Raw genomic sequence first — 21,163 nt, 5'->3', positions numbered from 1 at the left:
AATCTGCTGTAGACACAAGTGTGTAAAGCTCTCATCTTCTGGAGAAACAGTCAAATAATGAAAAAAACCCGGACAGTAATAGCAGGGGATTAAGGAAATGCCCACAGAAAAACTTTCATCAAGATCTGAACCAGTATATCTAAGATCTTTTAATGTCTAATGAGAGATGCATCCTTTTCAAAATATACCCATCTAAGTATGGACAAGTAAAACATTTTCACCCTGTTGAAGAGCAATGAACTGCATCTCCAAGCTCAGGTACTGATCAGAATTTGTTACAGCAGAGCACTCTTGGAAAAGAAGCTTTAGACAGGAATAATGAGGTAGGAAAAGATGGAGAAGGAAAGCAAGCCTAAGGACAAATATAACTAAAAAAAAAAACCCTGTGGATTTATTCAGATGATTGTTTGATTGGGAACTTATGTTAGGGGACTGCTGTTTTCTTAATGTGTAAGAAATAGATTAAAAAAAAAAAAAAGCTTGAATTTTGCTAGCAAAGCAAAATGGTAGTTATGGCATTGCTGATCTCAAGTTCACTCTAAAAAAATATTGAGTATTAGTTTTACAGGCTCTCATTTTAATGTGGCTTATTCTCAGGCTGTTCCAGGAGTTAAAAAACGCTGCTTTAATTAAACATTAGCTGTGTTTTCTAGCTACGAAGAGTTAAGTTTCAGTAAATCCACAACCCCATTATGTTTCAGGGTTCAGTAGTGAAAGCTGGAAAACCTCCTCTTCAGCAGCTGGTTAGTACGGAAGCATGGCCCGATGCTGTTCCAGCCGGTGATTGCTAGAGGGCAGCATTTACTAATAATATGTTAAAAGTGCAGTCATTTCATCGAGTTTGGTAGCCTATTCATTTAAGGACTTCAAGTCAGTGCAGTTCTTTTCGTCTGTTTTTTAACTTGCCTTGTATGGTGGAATAATATGACCAGTGTTGTGGCTTTTCTTTGCTTGCTTATTAATAGTAATCGTAACCTCTTCAGGTTTACTAAGACTTCCTTGTCTTAGACCATTATGAAAATTAGATGGAAAAATCCCTTCAATAAAAAACTTGCCTAATACTTTACACTTAAATACGTTGACCTATATTTTCATGTCATTGTTAAGTTTGGTAATGATGGTTTACAGCAAAGTGATGCTTTGCCTTGCGGTTACATCTTAATAATCTGCCTAATGCTAAAAATTTTGGGTATTTTCCTGTATATTTCTAAGTAGATGCATACAAAATTAGAGATGTTTGTGAAATTAGGAGAAAGTGTGGATCTGGGTTAAACATATTAATCAAATGTATGAAAAGGAGGAAGTAATTGCTTTTAAATACCAAGGAAGTAATATAGTTCAAAATTACTTCTGCATAATATGTACCTCCAAGCAAAAAGGAGCCTCAGGCTTTTAGGAGTGCTTGATTTTCTAGTGCATTGAAAGCAAGCAGGTAAACAGGTATTGGCTGATCATAACCACTATGTAGGAGGTATTTCAGGGAACAGGGTATGTTGTTATTGAGCAGAGAGCCATCTATTGAAGACATGCAAAGATATACTCAGTGAAATAGTACGAATGTATTAGAAGATGAAAATAGTAATAGAAATTTCGCAATTTTCAGGGGGTTTAAGGGGGTTTGAACCCTTAAAACCAATTGGCTGATTGGAGGCCAAGCTTTGTTAAAGCCTCCTGAATACTGAAAGTGGTGAACAGTCTGATCATCACAGCTGTTTTAGTTTTATGGACAGTATGGTTCAGCTATTATCAGATGCTCAGATGAAGACATAGAATTAAAACTTAGAGCTGTGCTGAAGAGCTTTTCAGCAAATGTGTGCATCGTTTAGCCAGTGCCATAACCCAGTTAAGGGTTTATGGAATAAGTAGTAATTTATTAACATAATATCAATTAGGCTTTCTAGTTCTCATTTGCTTGCTTCCAGGGAAAGCTTAATAGGGGGACTAATTTGCACTTTATGAGCTAAAAAGTAATATATTAAGCTTTATGTCTAACTGTAAATCTTCAGAAGTAGAAAACAGAGCACATGAGCTATGCAACTGAGTAAAATTTAACAATGATCATCTCGCTCTTGCTTCCCTTATTTGTGGTGACTTTCTGTGCAGTTCAGTGTTTCAAGAAAGTAGATTCTCTTGCTTTCAACATGCTAAATAATTAATTTAAAATTAAGAAACTCTTAAGGTAACAAATGCTTAGCTTTTCTAATGCATACTGAAATTTTCTCTATATGGTATTACGAGAATGAAAGTTGACAGAAACTAAAGGTTTTCTGTGTCCGCTGCAGCAGCAGTTCTTAGTCTAATAGTTGTGTAAGTGCTGAAGCAGCCTCAAATCAGATGACACCTGCCTTTAAAGGTCACAGTAGAACAACATGAATACTTTAGGTTTTAGTAACTGGCACTATATGGTTCTGAGAATGAAACTGTTCTTACTGCTGCTCAATGCCAAGTATATGTTTTAATAAATAGCAACATAGAAAAAAGATAGATACGGTTAATTTTTCTGTTAGAAATTGTGATTTGCACTTTTAGTTATTTATATAGAATCAGGGTTTTTTTTCCATAGTCAAAAAGATATATTGAATCAAGTTGGTTTATGCTTGTTATCATTTAACAGTATATATATATATATATGTAAGGTGAGAACAGTGACAGTGTAATAGAGCAGGTTTCTGAGTTCTTTAAGACTTTGGGGATTATTTTTTGCAAACAGTAAGCCTAGTGAGGGTGATGGTTGTTTTTGTTATTGTTTTCAGTACAGTATCACAAACTAATAACTTGAAAGAAATGCAAATGGGAACTTGGGGAAGAAAAGAGCGTCTCTGAGGGGCTAAAAGTTGTGTGATAGTTGTTCTGCCACTCCTGTTATTTCCTATTTTAGATACATTTATGCCAAGTTAGGCAATTTTTAATGTAGTAGATAATTGTCACAGATAACTCTTAAAACATTTTTTTTGTTCTCTTTCCTCATCACCACCTTCTGCAGCTTTATGCTATTCCTTGGTTTCTTACAATGTTTACACGTGAGTATGCACCCTTTTTCTTTGATTAAAAGTTCTTAAATTTCTTCAGCATAGTTTTTCTCACATTTTCAGCTAACATCCTCCTAATTGGTGGGGTGTGTCTATCATTTAGTAGGACACTTATAATTTGCAAGGATGTGTGTTGTGGTGTGGTTTGAGTCTCAACAGTGCCTCACATACTTTGTACCCTGATTTTACAATAATTATCTTCTTTTCTTTTTCTTTTCTTTTAAGAATTTTATTAAATTCAACATGGATTATTTTACACATGCAGGATTTAGGGAGTGTGCAAAGGAAGCTGTTATCTAGTGGAAAAAAGATATGGTTAACAAAAAAAAAAACAAAACAAACAACAAAAAAAAAACCCCACCTCACCAGCGTCCCCTCCCCTTACCCAAATAATGTAAGAAAGAGAGTAACTTTGCTTTCAAAGATCAATGAAATAAGGGGTTTTTTTCATTGTCATTTTACTAACACTAGTTTACTATGATATTTCCACATGTATGTTAGGAACAGAAAGAGCTTTCTAATTTGGTGAGCTTTTAATGAAAGAGGACAAAGTTGATACAGCAGGTCTAGAAAGCAATTATAAACCTTTCCTCAAAGATCTCTGTGATTTTTTTTTTTCTGTTAATGTCATGTCAACATTTGCAGACTTTGAATTAAAAACAAAATTGGCAGCTCTGAAAAGAGCTGATGGATTATTTCTGTGATGAAATATCAAAGAATTTAATGTGAGATTCTTGACTGCAATTTCTAAAGATCCTGACTATAAAGCACTGGTTCTTGCAGTTGCCCATTCTTTAATAAGAACTTTCATAAGAATCACTACCTTTGGAAAACCAAGGAGATGGTTTCCTCAGCAATGAATTGCAATAGAATGTTGGGACTATTTTGCTGGAAGATGGCTTATTTTAGGAGAGCCAATTTCAGCTTTCTATGTAAAATGTTGCTACATTTTATAGGCCTTTCTCCTTGTCATTCCTTTCTTCTGTGAATTTTTGCTGTGCTTTGCTCATTTTCTTGTTGAATTTTAAGTGGTTGAGCGTATTCGTTAACCCATTAATGAATTCATACTGTTGGAAAAAATGATATGCATGTCCTAATGCATAATTGTACTGTGCCAAAAGAGAAATAAATTGGCTAACTTTGTGTGTGTTTTAAATATGAAAACCTGCAAATTTCTAAATATTTAATAATGAAAGAAGATACAGATGATTTCCAGAATAATCAAACTGCATATGAAGATAAACCTATTTCTGAACTGTTTGAGTCCTTTTTGCTGCCAAATAAAAAGTAAAAAACCCTAAGATGGGAGAGAAAAATTATATAGACTGTGTGTGTATATGCTTTTATTATGTTAGATGCCTATAGCTTCTTTTTTTCTTTTTATTGTGCTTGTTCATCATGCAGATGTCTTTCCTTTGCACAAAATTTTTCACTTGTGGGATACATTACTGCTTGGAAATTCCTCTTTCCCATTCTGTATTGGAGTTGCAATACTTCAACAGCTGAGGGATCGTCTTCTGGCTAATGGATTCAATGAATGCATTCTTCTTTTTTCAGACTTGCCAGGTACAGAAAAAATACTTCTTCTCTCTTCCTTTGTCCTCCCCAGTGTGTTGCTGAAGAAAGTATGTGCTTGTATGTGAATATATACTACAAATATTGTATGTATGTGGAAATCATGGTAGATTTAGGCAACTCACTGTCAGAATATGTAGGTCTTAACTACAGCTTGATGAAATCAGAAGTCTTTTTGCTATACCAGTAAGAATTGGGTGAGCTTGTCATTGCTTCTAGGGGTAGGTTGGTATACTTTCATGTGAAAACTAGAACAATATTGAATAATTCCTAAGCAACTGTTTGTAGATATGCTATACATAGAAACAATCCAGTTGATAGGGATTTCTTAGTGGAAAAAAAATAAAAAAATCAGTGCTGTTGTGAACTGAACAGTGCTTTTCCACTTTGATGCTGGTACTAGCCTGTCTTACTTTCGAAAATGATTAAACTTTTGCTGTGGATACAATTAATGTAAAAGTATTAGAGAAAGCAATATAGAAACTGTTGGAATTGCTCTGTGTTAAAACAGTTTCCATTTGAAATATGAAGCTTTCAGAAGAAACCTAGAAATACCCCCAAAACTCAATGAGAGAATGAAGTTTGGAAGAGCATTTAGATTTAAAAGGTCTTAAGTGTGGCAGTCTCCATAACTGCAGAGTTTACAGAGGTTAGCAGTAGTCTGTGATATGGGAGCAAGCAGGCTGAAGCTAAGTTCATAGTTTCATAAATCAGTCTCCCAAGAATTCAGTGAGTTGTCAGGGATGAAGGTCTGCAATTACTCTAAATATTATTGTCGCAAATTCTGTCTCTTGCTGTATACCCTTGAACACACATCCAGATTTCAAAATTTTGCTTTCTGCTACCTTTCAGTTCAGTGTGTAATAATGCAATTGCTGCTGTATTTTTCAATTTATAAGAAATTGATTAGGCCATTCCTTATGGTGTGGGATTTTTCAGTTTCAGTCTATATGCTTAGTCATTTCAAATGCTCTTATTAAATTTAACTGGATATTTTCAGATGGTCCAAAAAGTGAGAGCTAAACTGTAAGATTGTCTCTCTCCTCCTTTCCTACCCCCCATCTATTAGCTGCATGTCTTAGTTAAATATAGATTCATTAATATTTAACTTAGTTTCTTGCCTAAGGTAGCTTCTCCCTATTTTTCTTTTTTCCTTGAGTGGTTCTAAATCATATATTCCAATTTATCTTGAACCTGCTGATTTACTGACAATTGAAGTACTTTATGCTGAGGTCATGTGTACCAATACATTGGTTCTCATAATACATGACTGTTTATAAAATAATTAAATCACTAAAATCTGTAGGGTTATAATGTACATGCTTTCTGCTGATTATGACAGCTTTGCTGATACTCTGGGAGGAAATGTTTTGGTAGAATGGTGTTTCTGAAAAGAAATTTCTGAAAAGATTTATTTATTGTAATGCTGGTGTTGTCTACAGTATTTTTTGATGTCAACAGTAACACAGTTGAATATTGTGAGATTAATCCAAAGCATATCATAAACCAACTAGTAAGGGAATAAAGAATCAGGATGGAAGACAATCCTAGTGTGACTTAGATAAATGTTATTCAACTAGCTGAGATTTCTGGAATCAGTAACTTCTTTTAACATACAGTTATGATAGCTTGTGCCTACTCTTTCTGACCTGAGTCTTATTTCTTGTTAAGGAGTATTGACTTTTTGTCACCTATGTCTTCCAAATGAGACGTCTGTTATTTTGGTTAAAATAAACTGTGTGCCATATCTGAGAATTTTTCTGAAAGCAATTTATAAACAACCTTCACCTGAAACTGGGTCACCCTGAGGAAGAGATTATGTTCTTCAAAACATCTGTGATAATTTCAATCTAAAATCAATTGTTGCTCAACAATCTGAAACTCCTGTGGTTTTTAAGCTTTCCGTGCAATGGAACAGCTTATCTCAGGCTGGCAGTGAAAGTGACTTGCTTTCCAGACTGATAAGGCTATTCTACTGCAGTCGTGCAACTTTGTGAAACACTTCGAGATTTCTTGGTTTTACAGTAGTTATTTCTAAAAAAGTATGTTTAAAAAAGTAAAAAAAACCAAACCAAACAACCAACCAACCAAACAAACAAAAACACACCAAAACAAAACAAACCCAAAAAGCCTGTTTTATTTCCATTTCACTGGAAACACATGTAACACAGTTTCAATTACTGTTTAAAAAAGTTAATGATGTGAAGAAAAAGAAGGGCACAGTGCCAATATTGATTACTTAAATAGAATTAGATTGTTTAGGAAATTGCCACACTAAGGTGGTTGTTTTATTCTCTTTCATTTGTTCTTTCATAGGGATTTTTTCTCTTGTGTCTAAGGAGCTTTGTTATGTATAAATTTGATTTAAACGTATCAGTACCAGAGATTTAGGAGTTACTATTTGAGACAAACAAAACCAACCCTGGAGTCATTGCTAATCCTTTATGTTTTGAGTAAACTTAATCTTATTCAGGTGATGCAACAGAGCAGTTGCAGCATGCATTACCTTTGGTTTTCTTTTGTCTGATACATATCAGGAGAATGTGGCAGGAAAATGAGGGTGATAAAACTTCACTACTATGATGTGGTTCCTGAAGTACCAGCAACAGATTCAGGACTCTGCTTTCAAATACCGACTTGTACTAAGCCAGTTTGGATAGTTTCATCTTGCATATTGGTGAATCTGCAATCCAGAAGACTCTTTCATGCATTGAGGGCCAGCTATATAGGTAGCTTTACTTTAAAACTTACAGGTTTTCCTATAGCTTAGTCTTTAGCATCTTGCTCAAAGTTTTTGGATAATGTACATTGTGCCACTCAAAAATTATGATTACTGATTACTGTAGCTGGATTTGATTACTAAGTTCCTTAGCCTCTGTACAAGTAGTACAGAGTCACCAGCACCTTTTGTTAGGAAACAAACCCAGGAAGAACGCATCTGGATGTGTGTAGCTCTTTGCAAACAGTTGAAGGATTCCATAGACCACCTGACTCTCACCTGAAATATGATGCCATATAAGGCCTTGTAGATAGATCTTCCTCTATAGATCTATGCCAATACCATCACTGACATACAGAGATTATTTATGGACTACAGAAAGCATAGGGCAACTAACAAAAAAAGATGGGGACAGATGCTATTAAAGAACAGGGAAACACTAACCCTAGAAGTGAGATAAAACATAGTTTCAAATAAGCCTTTTAGGTTAGTTCACAAAATAAGCTGATGTTTTGTAACTTTAGAACACAAAGGAGGTTTGTTCTTTTGACACTGCTCACCTTAGAAAGGTGTAGTTTTGCTGACTCTAGGTTAGTCAGTGCTTACAAAGAAAGAACCTTGGCCTCAGATGAGAAGTGCAGAACTGCAGAAAGACTAGCTGTGGAAAAGCAATCCAGTGCAATGAGAAGCTACAGTAAAATGCTTGAAGTGGAAAACATAGGATTCTACTTTGTAGCACACAGGCATGTAACTTTAAGATGCGACATAGTGAAGGAGCTGGCTATTGCCAAACCACAAAAATAAATGGTTCTCCAAGGAACAGAGTTTCTCTAATGTGGGAGAAAGAATTTTATCTGTTGCCGCTATAGTGACATGCCAAAACGTTGAGTCCCATGATGATGAAAACCAAATAAATAATTAGAAGGATTACATCCACCTCAGAAATGGACTAAAGATTAAAAACTAGTATAATTCTACACTAAGATTGTATGCTGCAGTTTTGAATGATATGTTTCTGCTGACAGCAGCAGAATTGGGCACGCATCAGAGGACTCTATTTTAGATACATGTCTGACCCTAGGCTGCTACCATTTTTCTTTCTGTTGTTTTTCTTCCTGAAAACCCTTTGTCTGCCCATGTCTGTGATTCATACGCTTTTATTGTGCCAGGATTTCTGGTGGTTCTGCATCTAGTTAATTATGATTTGGTAGGAGGAAGAAATGGCAGTTGGCCACCTTAGCCCATGCTGTTTGAGGGTTTTTGGTGCATGTTCCCATTGTTTCATTCACTTCTTGAATGAAAGTGTAAGCTCTGAGATCAAAACACTAACTTTAAAGAGATTGAAAGAGATACAGTGGGGTCTTCCGTGTGCCAGTGAGCAGTAGAAAAGTAAAGGTAATAGAGTGATTTGATTAGGGTTCAACTTTTAATCATACAGTTTTGAAAATGTCCTATTGCTTAGATGAAGACTCTGAGGAACACATCATAATAGCTCTTCCTTTAAAAGGAAACTTTTTGTAACTTTAGCTGTAAAATTTTGGCATGTGGCTTTGTTGTAGCTTGCCCAAGTTCAAAACTGTTGTCAGTCATGGAAGATGACACTGCAAGGTGATTTATCATGGAGTTAGCAGAGCTGGACTACTTTCTCAAATTATAATATAGCAGAAGAAAAACAGCAACTTGGTCTCTGTCACATGATGTACATGATAATGGCACTATAACTATGACATGAAAAATGGATTGGAAAGAGAAAAAGTATCAGAAGTAAAAATGAAATCATATTTCCAGTTTTCCTGAAAGATGTAAGTCAGGTTGATACTTAGAGAAACATCTTTTTCTGAACATACTCCTCATCTTCACTGTGTTAGGTGTTTTTCTGCAGAGACAGGTGTATTTTACAATGCATTCCTGAAGATTTTCATTGCTAAATAAGGGCATTTATGAAGCATAAACTGAGTGTAGCTGCTATTAAGTATTCTTTTCTCCACTCCTCCCCCTTTGCACTCGCTAGCCCGCCATCTGTTTGTGTGTGTTTGTGTGTGTGTTTTGGTTTGTTTTTTATGGCTTACAGCCACTGGGTTGGGACCTGGCAGAGCAATTTGTTGGGGCACACCTGCTCACCAAGGCTGTTTGGTAGTGTCAAATTGTGTAAGATTAATGTCATTTTACCTGAAGCTGTGAATTCTTTAATTATTCACATTTTCCACTTGTAGTGACATGAGCAAAATGCAGTTCTATTTATAGATTATATCCTCTTGAGACTAAAGAGAAATGCTGTGGTGGGTGACACACTAAAGAAAATATACCAAAATCCTTTATTCATGTTAGTGTTTTTGCTAGTCTGTAGTTGTCACTGGCGGAAGACAAATATCCTTTAGCAAAAGACTGTCTCAAGAGATGGTATTTCATAAAAAGGGTAAAAAGTGAGTTCATCAGCAGAACTTTCCAAATGCATCTCTTAAAATCACTGATACACAGCTTATGTCTCATGTTTCTTGATAGAGCCTCTATGTACTCTTCATAAGGAAAGGGGACATAAGAGAATAAAATACTAGCATTTCTAGACATGGAAAGACAGCATTCAGGCCACTCTTATCTGAGCTTTGCTCCAAGATGTGGCATATGTTTTTTCTCTTTACAATATTGGAAAAATATTTCCTTCCTTTTTCTTTTATTGTTTTTTCCCTGTTAAAGTTATGAGCATAACAACTGGTTCAGGATCAGACTAGGGCTTAGGAAGCAAAAGTGTGCACTAGACACCAGGACCTGGACCATCTTACTTTTGATATTCTAACATTGCTTTTGGGCATTCAGGCCCAGCTGTTTCTGTTTTGTTCAACAAAACCAGCAATATCATCCAAAGGCAGTAAACAACATTGGCTGTGGAGAACCATCTGGAGATTTTTTTATTCCAAGATAGTGAAAGACAAGGTAGTCTGTCAATGGAGCATTGAAATTTTGATCCTTATTACATGCAACTTGCAGTCTGTCTGAAGACATAGTATATAGTTTTTTCCTTTGCTTCTGTATCCAGTCATTTTTCTAGCTACGTGCAACTTCTGTACACCTGCTGCATTTCATAAAAAATAGGATGGCTCCTTGATTGACAGCACTTGTCCTCTCAGCAGCTCTTTAAAGAGGCACACTTTGCATCCATGTTGAAAAAAGAACGTATTAGCTGAAGAGTTATAAATTAATGACTGATATTTATGTTGCCTTTGAAATTTTGTCCCAAGATGCACTGGAAAGGATGCTGATGTGTGTAAAAGCAAATCAGTATCCACAAAATGAAGTAACACCACTATCCTGTAATGTATGAAATAAATTACATAAAGAGAATAATTTTGCTTTGATTTTTCTGTTTGTATCCATTATTGCTAGGAGGTTACTATATAGTTGTTGGACAGAAATGTCAGTTCTCTTCCTAGAGTTGTCCTTTTAAATATCTAGGCTTAATGTACCTTTTTGTGTGTCATCAGACAAGATGCTTCTCTGATGTGTCTTCTCTTACGGCCTTCCACCACTCACTCTCTTCTGAGAGCAGGAATTGGGAGATTGAACTGTGTGACTTATTCAGCTTCCCAGCTTTTATAGCACAGAAGTTTTCTGGCCTATTTATGTGGCTGTGTGGTGAAGCTGATGTTGCCTGGGAGGGTGGTAATAAAGTATTTGTGATGGAGAGGTCAAACCAGGCCTATAAATCTGAGCTGTTCCCAAAATGCAGAAGCAGTTTATTTTGGCCAAATTTCTTAACTGGTATCCTGTTACTCAAGGAAAAGGCTCTGGATTTGATTAACTGCACACAAAGACTTGGTCTGTATACATTTTCAATAAGAGTCATTTGTGTTAGGTTTTTCTCCATTACTTGCTTTCACTTGCTGTGAACAATGTGTGCATATCCAGTTTTGCAGTAAAACTAGAAAATTCTATGTGCTTTTGTCAAAGGTGTACTGCCTTCAAACTGATGCTTCTTTCTAACATCTCATCAATGTGCTGTCTATTTCTCTCCTTTATCTTTAATTAATAATAACCACTATATATATGTAGCTTAAAAAGCAGATATGTCAGACTGAGCCATCCTTTTCAGTTGAGGCTGTTGACAGAGGAAGGTGGCAACCTGTTAGGGAATGATAATTCAGCACAAACAGAGAAAACTTAAGAACATCTTAGAGCAACCAAGAAGTTTAGTTCAAAAAAGGAATAATACATTTCCATAGGCTTAATATTGGGATAGGGCCATGGCAAACCCAGGGTATTACTGTTAGATCACTTATTTACTTCTCCACCCCCACCTTTTTCAATTCCTGTATTATTTGCATGTTTAGAAATCTCAGGAAAAGTCTTTTGATGCCCAATAATGGAGGAATTAGCCGATGCCATAGAATTGTTTCTTACAAGGTCTGATTGCTGCGTGGTTGTGAAATAGTTAAGCTTTGTTGAGCCAGAACTCCTAACACCAATGTTTTAAAGTGAAACTTGTGATTTTTAGTTCCTAGGTACTCAGGTGCCAGCTTTGGCTTTTGAAAGGTGCTCTGCACTTTTTGAAACCCAGACTGCATGAAGAGGTACTAAATTTTGAAATGAGAACTTCTTTTTTTGGTATTCATATTATGTTTAAAGTTAGGCTTAATTTTTTTTAGTGCATGCTTCACAGTTAGTGACATCATAGTATGTCAGCATGTTATTGTTACAGATTTTCAAACAGAATAATTTGTATGAATGAAACCAGAAGACAAAAGAAAGGATAAAAACAGGCTTGAAGGTTACGCAAGTGCAACGGCTCTTCATGTAATGTGACTAATAAATACTTACACCAGTTTAATGTAGTAACTCCAGTATTCTAAAGCTAATTGGGTTTAAAAAAAAGAAAAAGAAAAGAAAACAATGTGAGTAAATTCATTACCAATAGTTTTGTCTCCCTTCTGGGTAATAAATGTTGACCATTCCCATATACAGGCATACGTGTGCCTATGTGCATGCATTGTTATTTGTTTTATTATTTGTGGAAACCACAATCTCCGTATTATATTTTTATTCTGTACTACTTAGAAGCAGGTTAATTAATCAGCAGACCATAAACTGGTGTTAGGCTTTTGACGACCTCCCTCACAAATCATTTAAAATTCCCTCTTGTTCCATTGAATGTAATTTTCAGCTACGGCCACTGTCCTCCTGAAATGCTGCTTAGAAGAAATGAGAAACCAAACAGCTAAGAATCGCAGAACAAGAGACTCCTGCATTTTTTTCACTTGCACTCTGGTGTGTGAGAACTGGATATTGTTTTTAGGGAAACCCATTGCTGCATTTTCCAGTTCTCTAAATTGATTCCTTTTGCAATTAGAGAGCTTGTTCCTAGGTAAAATATTTTGATAGTCTGTCTCAAAGTTTAACTCTGTCAATTTCAATTTCTGCTTTCGGCTTTTTCATAACTTTCTACTGAACATATTGTTCCTATTCCATCCCACAGTTCTCTGTTTTCAATTTCAGATATTTGTAGGCTGTTATGCTCTCTCACAACCAAATGTTGTTCAGAATTTATTTTTTTTTTTTCACTGGCTAAATTCTGCTTTGATCTCACGTATTACAAAAGTACTGCTGACATTTCGTTAGCTAAGGATCTCAGGAGACAGGGCTATAACCCACAGTTATAGCTGTCCCTTTACAGGAAAAAAAAAAACAAAAGCCATAAATGTGCTCCAGTCTTGAACTGAAATTCTCAACTTTATAAATAAAATGTGTCTTCAAAAATTTAGAGAAAGCAACTGTAATTACCATGATTCAGAATGTATTCTAAGCTCTAGGAATAACAACCAGTGAAAGGCAACTGCTGTCTTTACCTGAATTTAGAAATTGTGTCAGATCATCCAGTTACATGGAATAATACTAAATAACACTCTGCCATTACAGTATATTCAAAATGAAAAATTTCTAAAGTTTTCATCACAGAAGGAAAAATAATTGCTGTTGAGTCACCACATTATTTGTCTCTGGCAAGTGTTATTCCAATGATACTTGGGAATCTGATATGGTTAAGGAAAACTGTGACCTACCTTTGCAACCACAGAAAGGTTTTAGCGCTAGAATTAAAATTCTAGCTCTAAATTAAAATTGGGTAAACCACAGTTTTAGTCACAGATTTTTCAGAAGGAAGCACATAAGCGTGTTGTCTTCAGTGGAATTAAAGCATATGCTGGAGATTGTCTCCTGCCTGAATACAGTCAGGTTTTTGAATGGGAGATTAATAGATCACATCATTCAGATTTTAAGCAAAATAAATAATTGTATCCAACTAGAATATTCTTCCCTAAGCTTCAGTTTTAGCTTCTTTCGCTCACCCACCCTGCAGATGACTGAGGTTTCTGGAGGAACTGCCTGACTGATGTCAAGTCATCAAGTCTGTTGATGGCAATGAATGGTCAATGGCAATTCAGCATATCCGTTTGAGATATGTAAAGCTTGGCTACAGTTCCGCTATTCATAGAAGCTGATGCTTACATCTTCTTAACTCCAAGTGCTGTAATGAATCATCCCAGGATTCTTGGGACAAACCCAAGAAGTGCTAATATTCCTGTTGCACTATCTGGCCAATCTGAGCCAATATCTGGAGCACTACTCTAGGTTTGTCATTAAATGCAAGCTAGGATAAGTGTTCTTTTCATGAGACTGCAGACAGGAAATGCAGAACTAACAAGTCCTTTTACAGTGATAGAAAAATAAATGGGCTTTATGTTACATATTGCTGGAAGATAGATGCATGCAGGATGCTTAGTGTTGCAAAAAAAAATGATATGTTTACTTTTTTCTTTTGCATTTTTTCAGTATGCTTTGGTAATTTTAATTTGATCACTGCTTATTTTAGGATGCATCCTATTTGGGGGGTATCTGCTTTCCTTTCAGGTTGAGTAATACTTTCGTCACACACAACACTTTACTCTTTGAGACAGAATGTTTCACTGTGAATGCCTGTTTGGTGTTTAGACTGTTTTTTTTTCACTTTGTTGTTTTCCGTTGGCTTTTTAATAAAGCTCTCAAACAAATCCACTGTGTTTGCTGTCAAACACAAGTTAGTGCTGAGAACTGTTTTCCACCCTGTAACGTGTAGCTTTGTCAGAATGGCAGACCATACATTTGACAGCTAAAAGCTTTCAGTATGGCTCTAGCACTGATGAATATGACACTTGGTTGATCCAAAATTCCTGATGTCCATATACTGCATGAAATGTACTTTTGATGGACTGCAGGTACTTACGTACTTACAAGAATCAACAGCCTGACTCACAAAAACATTTAATGAAGGTGCCTTACAGTGGACTAGGCTTCTATTATATTCCTGTCTTTGCACTGATCAAAGTTCTGTTACATTTCCCATACATAACTAGAGATAAAATTAATGCTTAAAATGTCTGTGCTAGTTTTTCATTAAAAATTCTAAGTGTTTTTTTATAGGAAAATGTTTTTGAAAATTATGAGCCCTGAAACAGGCAGACACTGATATATATATATATATATATATATATATATATGTTTAGCAATATCATAGATAGGCTAATTGGCTTTGTTGATTTTTTTTTCATGCTTGCATTTCTTGTTTTCTCTTTAAATCCCTGATCAGAGATTGATATTGAGCGTTGTGTTCGTGAGTCAATCAACCTGTTCCGCTGGACACCAAAGAGTGCTACATACAGGCAATATGCGCAGCCTCCACGACAAAGCAGTGAGAGCAACGGCACAAGTTCCATGTCCTGCTTTTCAGCAGACTATCAGGAAGCACCTCGAAGCGACCTAGTAAGTGACCTGGGAATTGGAGGGGGTAGAATTGTTCAGACTACATGTTTCTCCTGTCCCAGGTGGGTTTGGGGTTTTTTTTATCTCTTTAAAATTTAGACAGAAAGAAAATACCCATCAAATCTCAGTTATTGGCATTTATGTTGTCACTTCCAAGCACAAGGGTTTGACACATTCATCAGGTGTTCTGATTTGTTTGTCAGTAAATGCACAGTGTTAGAGCCTATGCCATAATATTAATTTTAATGAACAGTACAGCGAATGAAAATTAACTGAAAGGTTGTTGGGGTTTGTTTTTTCAGAACTTCAACTGCTTTGAACTTCAGCTTCTTTGATGTATATGCCAATAAAATTGTTTCTTCTTGTGCTGTATTTCTGCCTCTCCCAAATCCTGCTCCTTTGCCTCTGTGGTGTTTGTTACCACAGCAGACCAATGTCTATGACTCACCTGTAAAACTGCAAACAGGCTTTATCTTTGGAGAAAAATAGTAAAAACAAAAATTAGCCAGTGAGAAATGGCTAACTGGAAAGTGATGCAGGCAACTCTGGCTGCTTTTTCCATCTTAGCATGAAAAGGTTAAAGGTATAGCTAAAGTTATGAGAGGTAGTATATGGTATATGAGTTATGCCTATGTTTATCTTAGCAAAAAATATCTAGTGGCAAACAGGTACATTAAATAGATACTCAGTTTAGCAAAAATATTTTTCCCTCTCTCCAGTAAAACCTGATGGTGGTTTTTCTTGTCAAATACACCATCTTACGAATGGTGATTTGAAATGACTGCTTCCCTTCCTCAGGAGTATAAATCTAGTCATTCTCTTAAAAATTAAACAGTTTTATTTATTTGGGATTTTTACCTCCATCTTCACCTACAATGGGAATTCACTCACAAGTACATTGTAATACTAGGGGTAGTATATATAGACCTGACATATCTATTTGGTCAATTGCATTAGGCTTTAGTCTTCCCGTCTGTTTTCCCAACTGCTAAGAAACTAAGTAGCGTATTGGCCCTCAAGTGTATCTTAATTTTTAAGTAGTACTTAAACCTGAATCTGATATTCAGTAATTTTCTTGGTTTTTAGTTTTGATTTTATTTGTATAGTTGTATGTTCTGGAAGCTTTGACAACAAATCTAGGGCTCCGAGAGTTAGACGTGCAAATGCAGAACAAAAGGAAATTCAAAGCACTTAGAGTAATTTAAGAACTAGATGGATCTAGAAAAGCATCTGGGAAGAAAAATGAGAGGAGAATATTGGTTATCATCAAACAAGAATTATAGCCAACACTAGAGAGATGTAGAGATTTTCTGAAGGATCTAAGGGCTGCACATTCATAGAATAATTCAGATAGGACCTTAGGAAGTCATCTGGTACAAATTCCTGCAGAAAACAAGCGCAATACTGAATTCAGGTGGGATTGCCCAGGGGTTTGTTCTGTCAGATCATGAAAACTTCCAGAGAAAGAGATTATGCAGTCATTCTTGACAGCCTTGCCTGGTGCCTGGAGGTACTAATGGTGGAAATGGTTTTGTATGTGTGCTAGCTTTCCTTAACGATATGACAGCAAGAGACTAAAAAGGCAAGTCTCCTCAGTGTGTGATGTGCTGTGCCAAGCTGGGTGAACGGAGTTGGAAATAGCAAGGAGAGAGATGGGAGAAAGCAGCAATAGTCTGCTGAACTGGTAAATAGAACAAAGGTTTAGATTTGTAGCAAAGATAAAAATTCATAATTTTGGGTCAAGCAAAGTTTCTTTCTGTATTCCCAAGAAATTTGTTTGGTATTTTTTTACTGGTAGTCATTTTATTTTCATTCCAGAAGATGTGTTTGTTTATAACGCCAGTAACTAGGCTCATCTATTCCACAATTTCCAAGAAATTAAGCTAACAGTTTTGGTATGTTATAGAGAAGAAAAATAAATACTGTAACCTTTGTTGCCTTCTTTTCTATTTCTACTGAACAACAAAGCACTTTTAATTTACTTCAGTGTAACTGATGGTTTAACGTCTTTTGAAGATCAAGTGTATTGGATCTTTTGGGTAGAGCTTTAGGGGTTTTTTCATAGAATCACAGAATCAAAGAATGGTTAGGGCTGGAAAGGACCTGCAGATCATCTAGTTCCAGCCCTCTGCCATGCACAGGGACACCTCACACAGCGCACTACTTGATTTGCTTCGGTTTTGGTTTTGGTTTTTTTGTTTCTTGGTGGGGGTTTTGGGGGTCAGAGGGATTAGCATATCATAGGGTGCAACACTATGAAATTTATATAGAAATGGGGAATGTATTCAGGCTTTTTCTGTATCAGAGGGGAAGCTAATCTCATGGATACCAGAATGAGAAAGAAAACAATTCACATGTTAAGTTATAGTCTACTACTGAGGGCAGTGTTTGCTCTCATTGCTGTATTTCTGTGTGCTAGATTTTGAGATACATACATATAAGCTAAATGTGTTATGGTTCTGTCAGTAGCCATGATTCACATTTAAAAAATACTGTGTAATGTGTGCCATTAGCAAGCTACCTCAGTTGTGACCAGTTCTGTACTTCTGGATATTTGTCTTTGTGAGATGACACTTCTCAGGGTTTTGAGCAACACTGCTCAAATAAAAAAAATGAAATTCTTAGTGAAATACACTATTTACACCCAAATGTGTTTGGTCTTTTGGTTTTGAGTGGGGGTTTTTTTGGTGGTTAGTAGGGGTTTTTTACCCTTTATCCTGGAACTATCTGTTTCTTCACACATGTCCTCTATTTGTTTGTTGCCATGAGGAAACTTATTTCCTACTTGAAAGCAGTGGAATCTGAGATCAACCTTTAATATGCACAGTAGCCTTTAATGCATTTTCTAAAACACCATTGTGTCCTTTCTGGTCAGTCTAGCTCTTAAAAAACTACTTTGCTCTGTCTCTGCCTTTTTCATTGGTCATTATTTTGACAAGTATTTTACATTACTTTTGTATCTCTGGTTTTATGTTTGTGGTTCACCTCTGTATTTGAGGGTGGGTAAGGTAAGAAACAATTCCTTTTAGAAAGAAAGCTGTGGGTTTGCTTCTGAAGTTAATTTATGATTTCTTGAAACATTAGTGTATTTAATTCTGAGCACCAGCTGTCTTCTACTTCTATACCTGTATTTTCTTTCTAAGCTGCTTCAGTTAGTTTAAGTGTTTTTTATTGGCTACTCATGTATATCTGTATATCTGCATTTTATGATGCTTTAGTTAATAATAACATGAGAAGTATTTGCCCCGTGTGAGCACTTTTTCTGCCTAAATAAACAGTCAGCAAAACAAAATTGTTTTGACTCTTTTTCTCACTAGTGTGACTTAGTTTTTATTTTGGTTGCACCTATTTTCTATTGAAGTGCCATCTGCAGCTTTGTAAGTAGGCTTGGGTACTCTCTTCCCTCCTGGACTTGTGATGCTTAACCATTTACTCTTTCAGCCATGAAGCATAATTCTACTGAGATAAAATCTCAAGGAGGAAATAGTTTCAGGGAAAATGAATGTACATCTTAAGTGGGTTTGCATATTTATTTTGAGAAAGATAAAGTATCACGAATGAAAAAAAAAAGTCAAATTCCATAATTTTAGTAGTAGTCTGTTCAGCTTTGTGTCTGTCATTTTCTCTTGAACAGTACACAGATTGGTTTGTTTTGTTCTTCCTAAAAAACTTTTTCCTTTGGAAATTTCCAAAGTGTTTTCAAAGTGTTTTTGTTGAATATCCAGGACTCAGAGAGCCAAATAATACTTGCCATGTAACAATTTTCTTCTATGCCCCTTTCTCCATTGTTACAGACGTGGTAGATGTACACTCTCTCCAGCTACCTGTATATTTCTAAACAAAAGAGAGAATGATGCAATTTCTTTGTTGATGACTGTTCAAATGTGGCAGGTGGACTCCCAGAAATCCCAAAGCTGATACAATTATGCCTTTGTCTTGGTCTTTGACTACCAATCCCTTTTTCAAGGGTGAGAGTACCTGTTGAATGTTGGGGAATTGAAGCATTCAACTGGATAAAAGTCTACCAGATGACTGTTGTTCTTTGCACAGATGTGAATGCCAACAGTTCAGTTTAGCTTTTGATTTGATAAAGAGTAGGATAAATACCTAAGTGGGAAGATGAATTAATGTCTTTATGAAACAGTACAAACATGAAAAACACTTGTTTTTATCAAAAGGACGTATCAGCAAACTTTCCTGCTGGTTGACTTTCTTTGCAGATAATCAAGGATAGCTTGCATGACAGACTTCTTATAGATGGGAATTTGGGCCTATTGGCAATAAATATACCAGCACTCCGTTGCTTCTAACTTCCCCTTTGCACCTAGAGTATATTTGTCCATATAAAAAATGTATTGCCTGGGTTTATATCAAGTCCTTTAATAACTGGTGTGTATATTCTTCTAAAACAAGCATGATGAGTAGTTTATACCCACATTTCTCTTTCAGTGTATAAGCTAGGAAATGTTCAAGCTCGTGCTCCTCTACTCTGCTCTCATGAGAACTCACTTGGAGTATTGTGTACAGTTCTGGTGTTCTCAACATAAAAAGGACATGGGTTTATTGGAACAAGTCCAGAGGAGAGCAACGAGAATGATCAGGGGACTGAAGCACCTCCTGTATGAAGATAGGCTGAGAAAGTGGGGACTGTTCAGCCTGGAGAAGAGAAGGCTGCATGGAGACCTCATAGTAGACTTCTAGTATCTGAAGGGGGCATATAAGGATGCTGGAGAGGGACTCTTCATTAGGGACTGTAGTGACAGGACAAGGGGTAACGGGTTAAAACTTAAACAGGGGAAGTTTAGATTGGATATAAGGAAGAAGTTCTTTACTGTAAGGGTGGTGAGGCACTGGAATAGGTTGTCCAAGGAGGTTGTGAATGCTCCATCCCTGGCAGTTTTCAAGGCCAGGTTGGACAGAGCCTTGGATGAGATGGTATAGTGTGAGGTGTCCCTGCCCATGGCAGGGGGGTTGGAACTAGATGATTTTAAGGTCCTTTCCAACCCTAACTATTCTATGATTCTATGATTGTGAAGTGTTTGCGCTGTTCATAATGGTGGTTACATATCTTCTGCCTCAAGTGTCTTCTGACTGCCTTGACCTATTTCAGGTTTGGTTTGTGTTCTGTTTTTGTAGGGAACTTGTTTTTGTTTTCTTCTTTCATTGTTCTACTACTCAACAGAAAGCTGTTCCTCAAATTTGTCTTTAGTTCTTTGTGTAAGGCATTTACCAATCAAGACCTGAGTTAATGCTTCTAATTTATTTTGCATCTGCCTTTGATACTTCTGGTTTTGTGACTTGAGTGAGAAGTTGGGTTTATTTGTCATTTTTGAGATGAGCTGGTTAAAATGTTTATGTTTCTTTCCTGTGAGTGAATAAACAATTCACTATTTAGGCATGTCGTAAGTTCATTATATTCTGGCAAATGTTTTCTGGAATTGTTGAAAGCATCAGAACTTCTTTTGTGTATATGTTAACTTCTCCAGGTTTTTCTTTTGCTTCTACCATTAGGCAGACAGCATCCAAGAAGCGGGGAGTGTAAGGAAACCTCTTGCTTCCAGCGCTTTGTTTCTGCAGATTAAATTAGGTGAAGGAAGCCTGTTTAGATTTTCTTCACTCCACTTTAAGAGTATGAATGTATTTTCTAATGTTTAGAACTCTTTCTGATAGAAGATAAGATAGTAAATTAATTAGCAGAGTGGATAAAACAAGAAATATATGACTTAAGAAATAACTGATGTTAAATATTAATTTACAAGTCTCTAATGAAAGTTGTGGGATTTTAAGGTTGTAATGCAAATAGCAATTATTTTAATTGAATGTAAACTCATTGAAACAAATGGGCTGTGTTTTTTATTAGTTGAGGCAGAATTAAAGGAGTATGTTTATAATCTAAATATTATTTATGTGAGATTTTAATAGTTTATTAGACAGTCACTTAGATCGTATTTAAGGATTACAAACATACTTTGTGCAGACTTAGTTTCCAAGCCTCCCTGAGACATGTTTGTCTGCTGTGAATGTAAATGGAGCATTTGGAGCTGCCAGAGCACTC

At 36.0% G+C, this 21,163-nt stretch overlaps 1 protein-coding gene across 4 annotated transcripts in view; it reads left to right on the top strand.

The window, feature by feature from the left end:
- Positions 1-21,163, top strand: part of TBCK (TBC1 domain containing kinase) — a 98,758-nt gene that overhangs the window by 54,347 nt on the left and 23,248 nt on the right. For all 4 annotated transcript variants that reach the window (XM_061359439.1, XM_061359441.1, XM_061359438.1 and 1 more), the window contains 3 exons: positions 2,984-3,020; positions 4,434-4,595; positions 14,936-15,108. In XM_061359439.1, coding sequence (XP_061215423.1) covers positions 2,984-3,020; positions 4,434-4,595; positions 14,936-15,108 — 372 coding nt within the window. The remainder of the gene's footprint in view (positions 1-2,983; positions 3,021-4,433; positions 4,596-14,935; positions 15,109-21,163) is intronic.

Source organism: Neopsephotus bourkii, unplaced genomic scaffold, assembly GCF_033783945.1.
Source record: "Neopsephotus bourkii isolate Nb327-2 ecotype Australia unplaced genomic scaffold, CSIRO-AGI_Nbou_v1 NB_977, whole genome shotgun sequence".
In the NCBI taxonomy this organism is placed as follows: Eukaryota; Metazoa; Chordata; class Aves; order Psittaciformes; family Psittacidae; genus Neopsephotus; species Neopsephotus bourkii.
The sequence above is the reverse complement of the archived record's forward strand: the minus strand, read 5'-3'. Positions and strand labels throughout refer to the sequence as shown.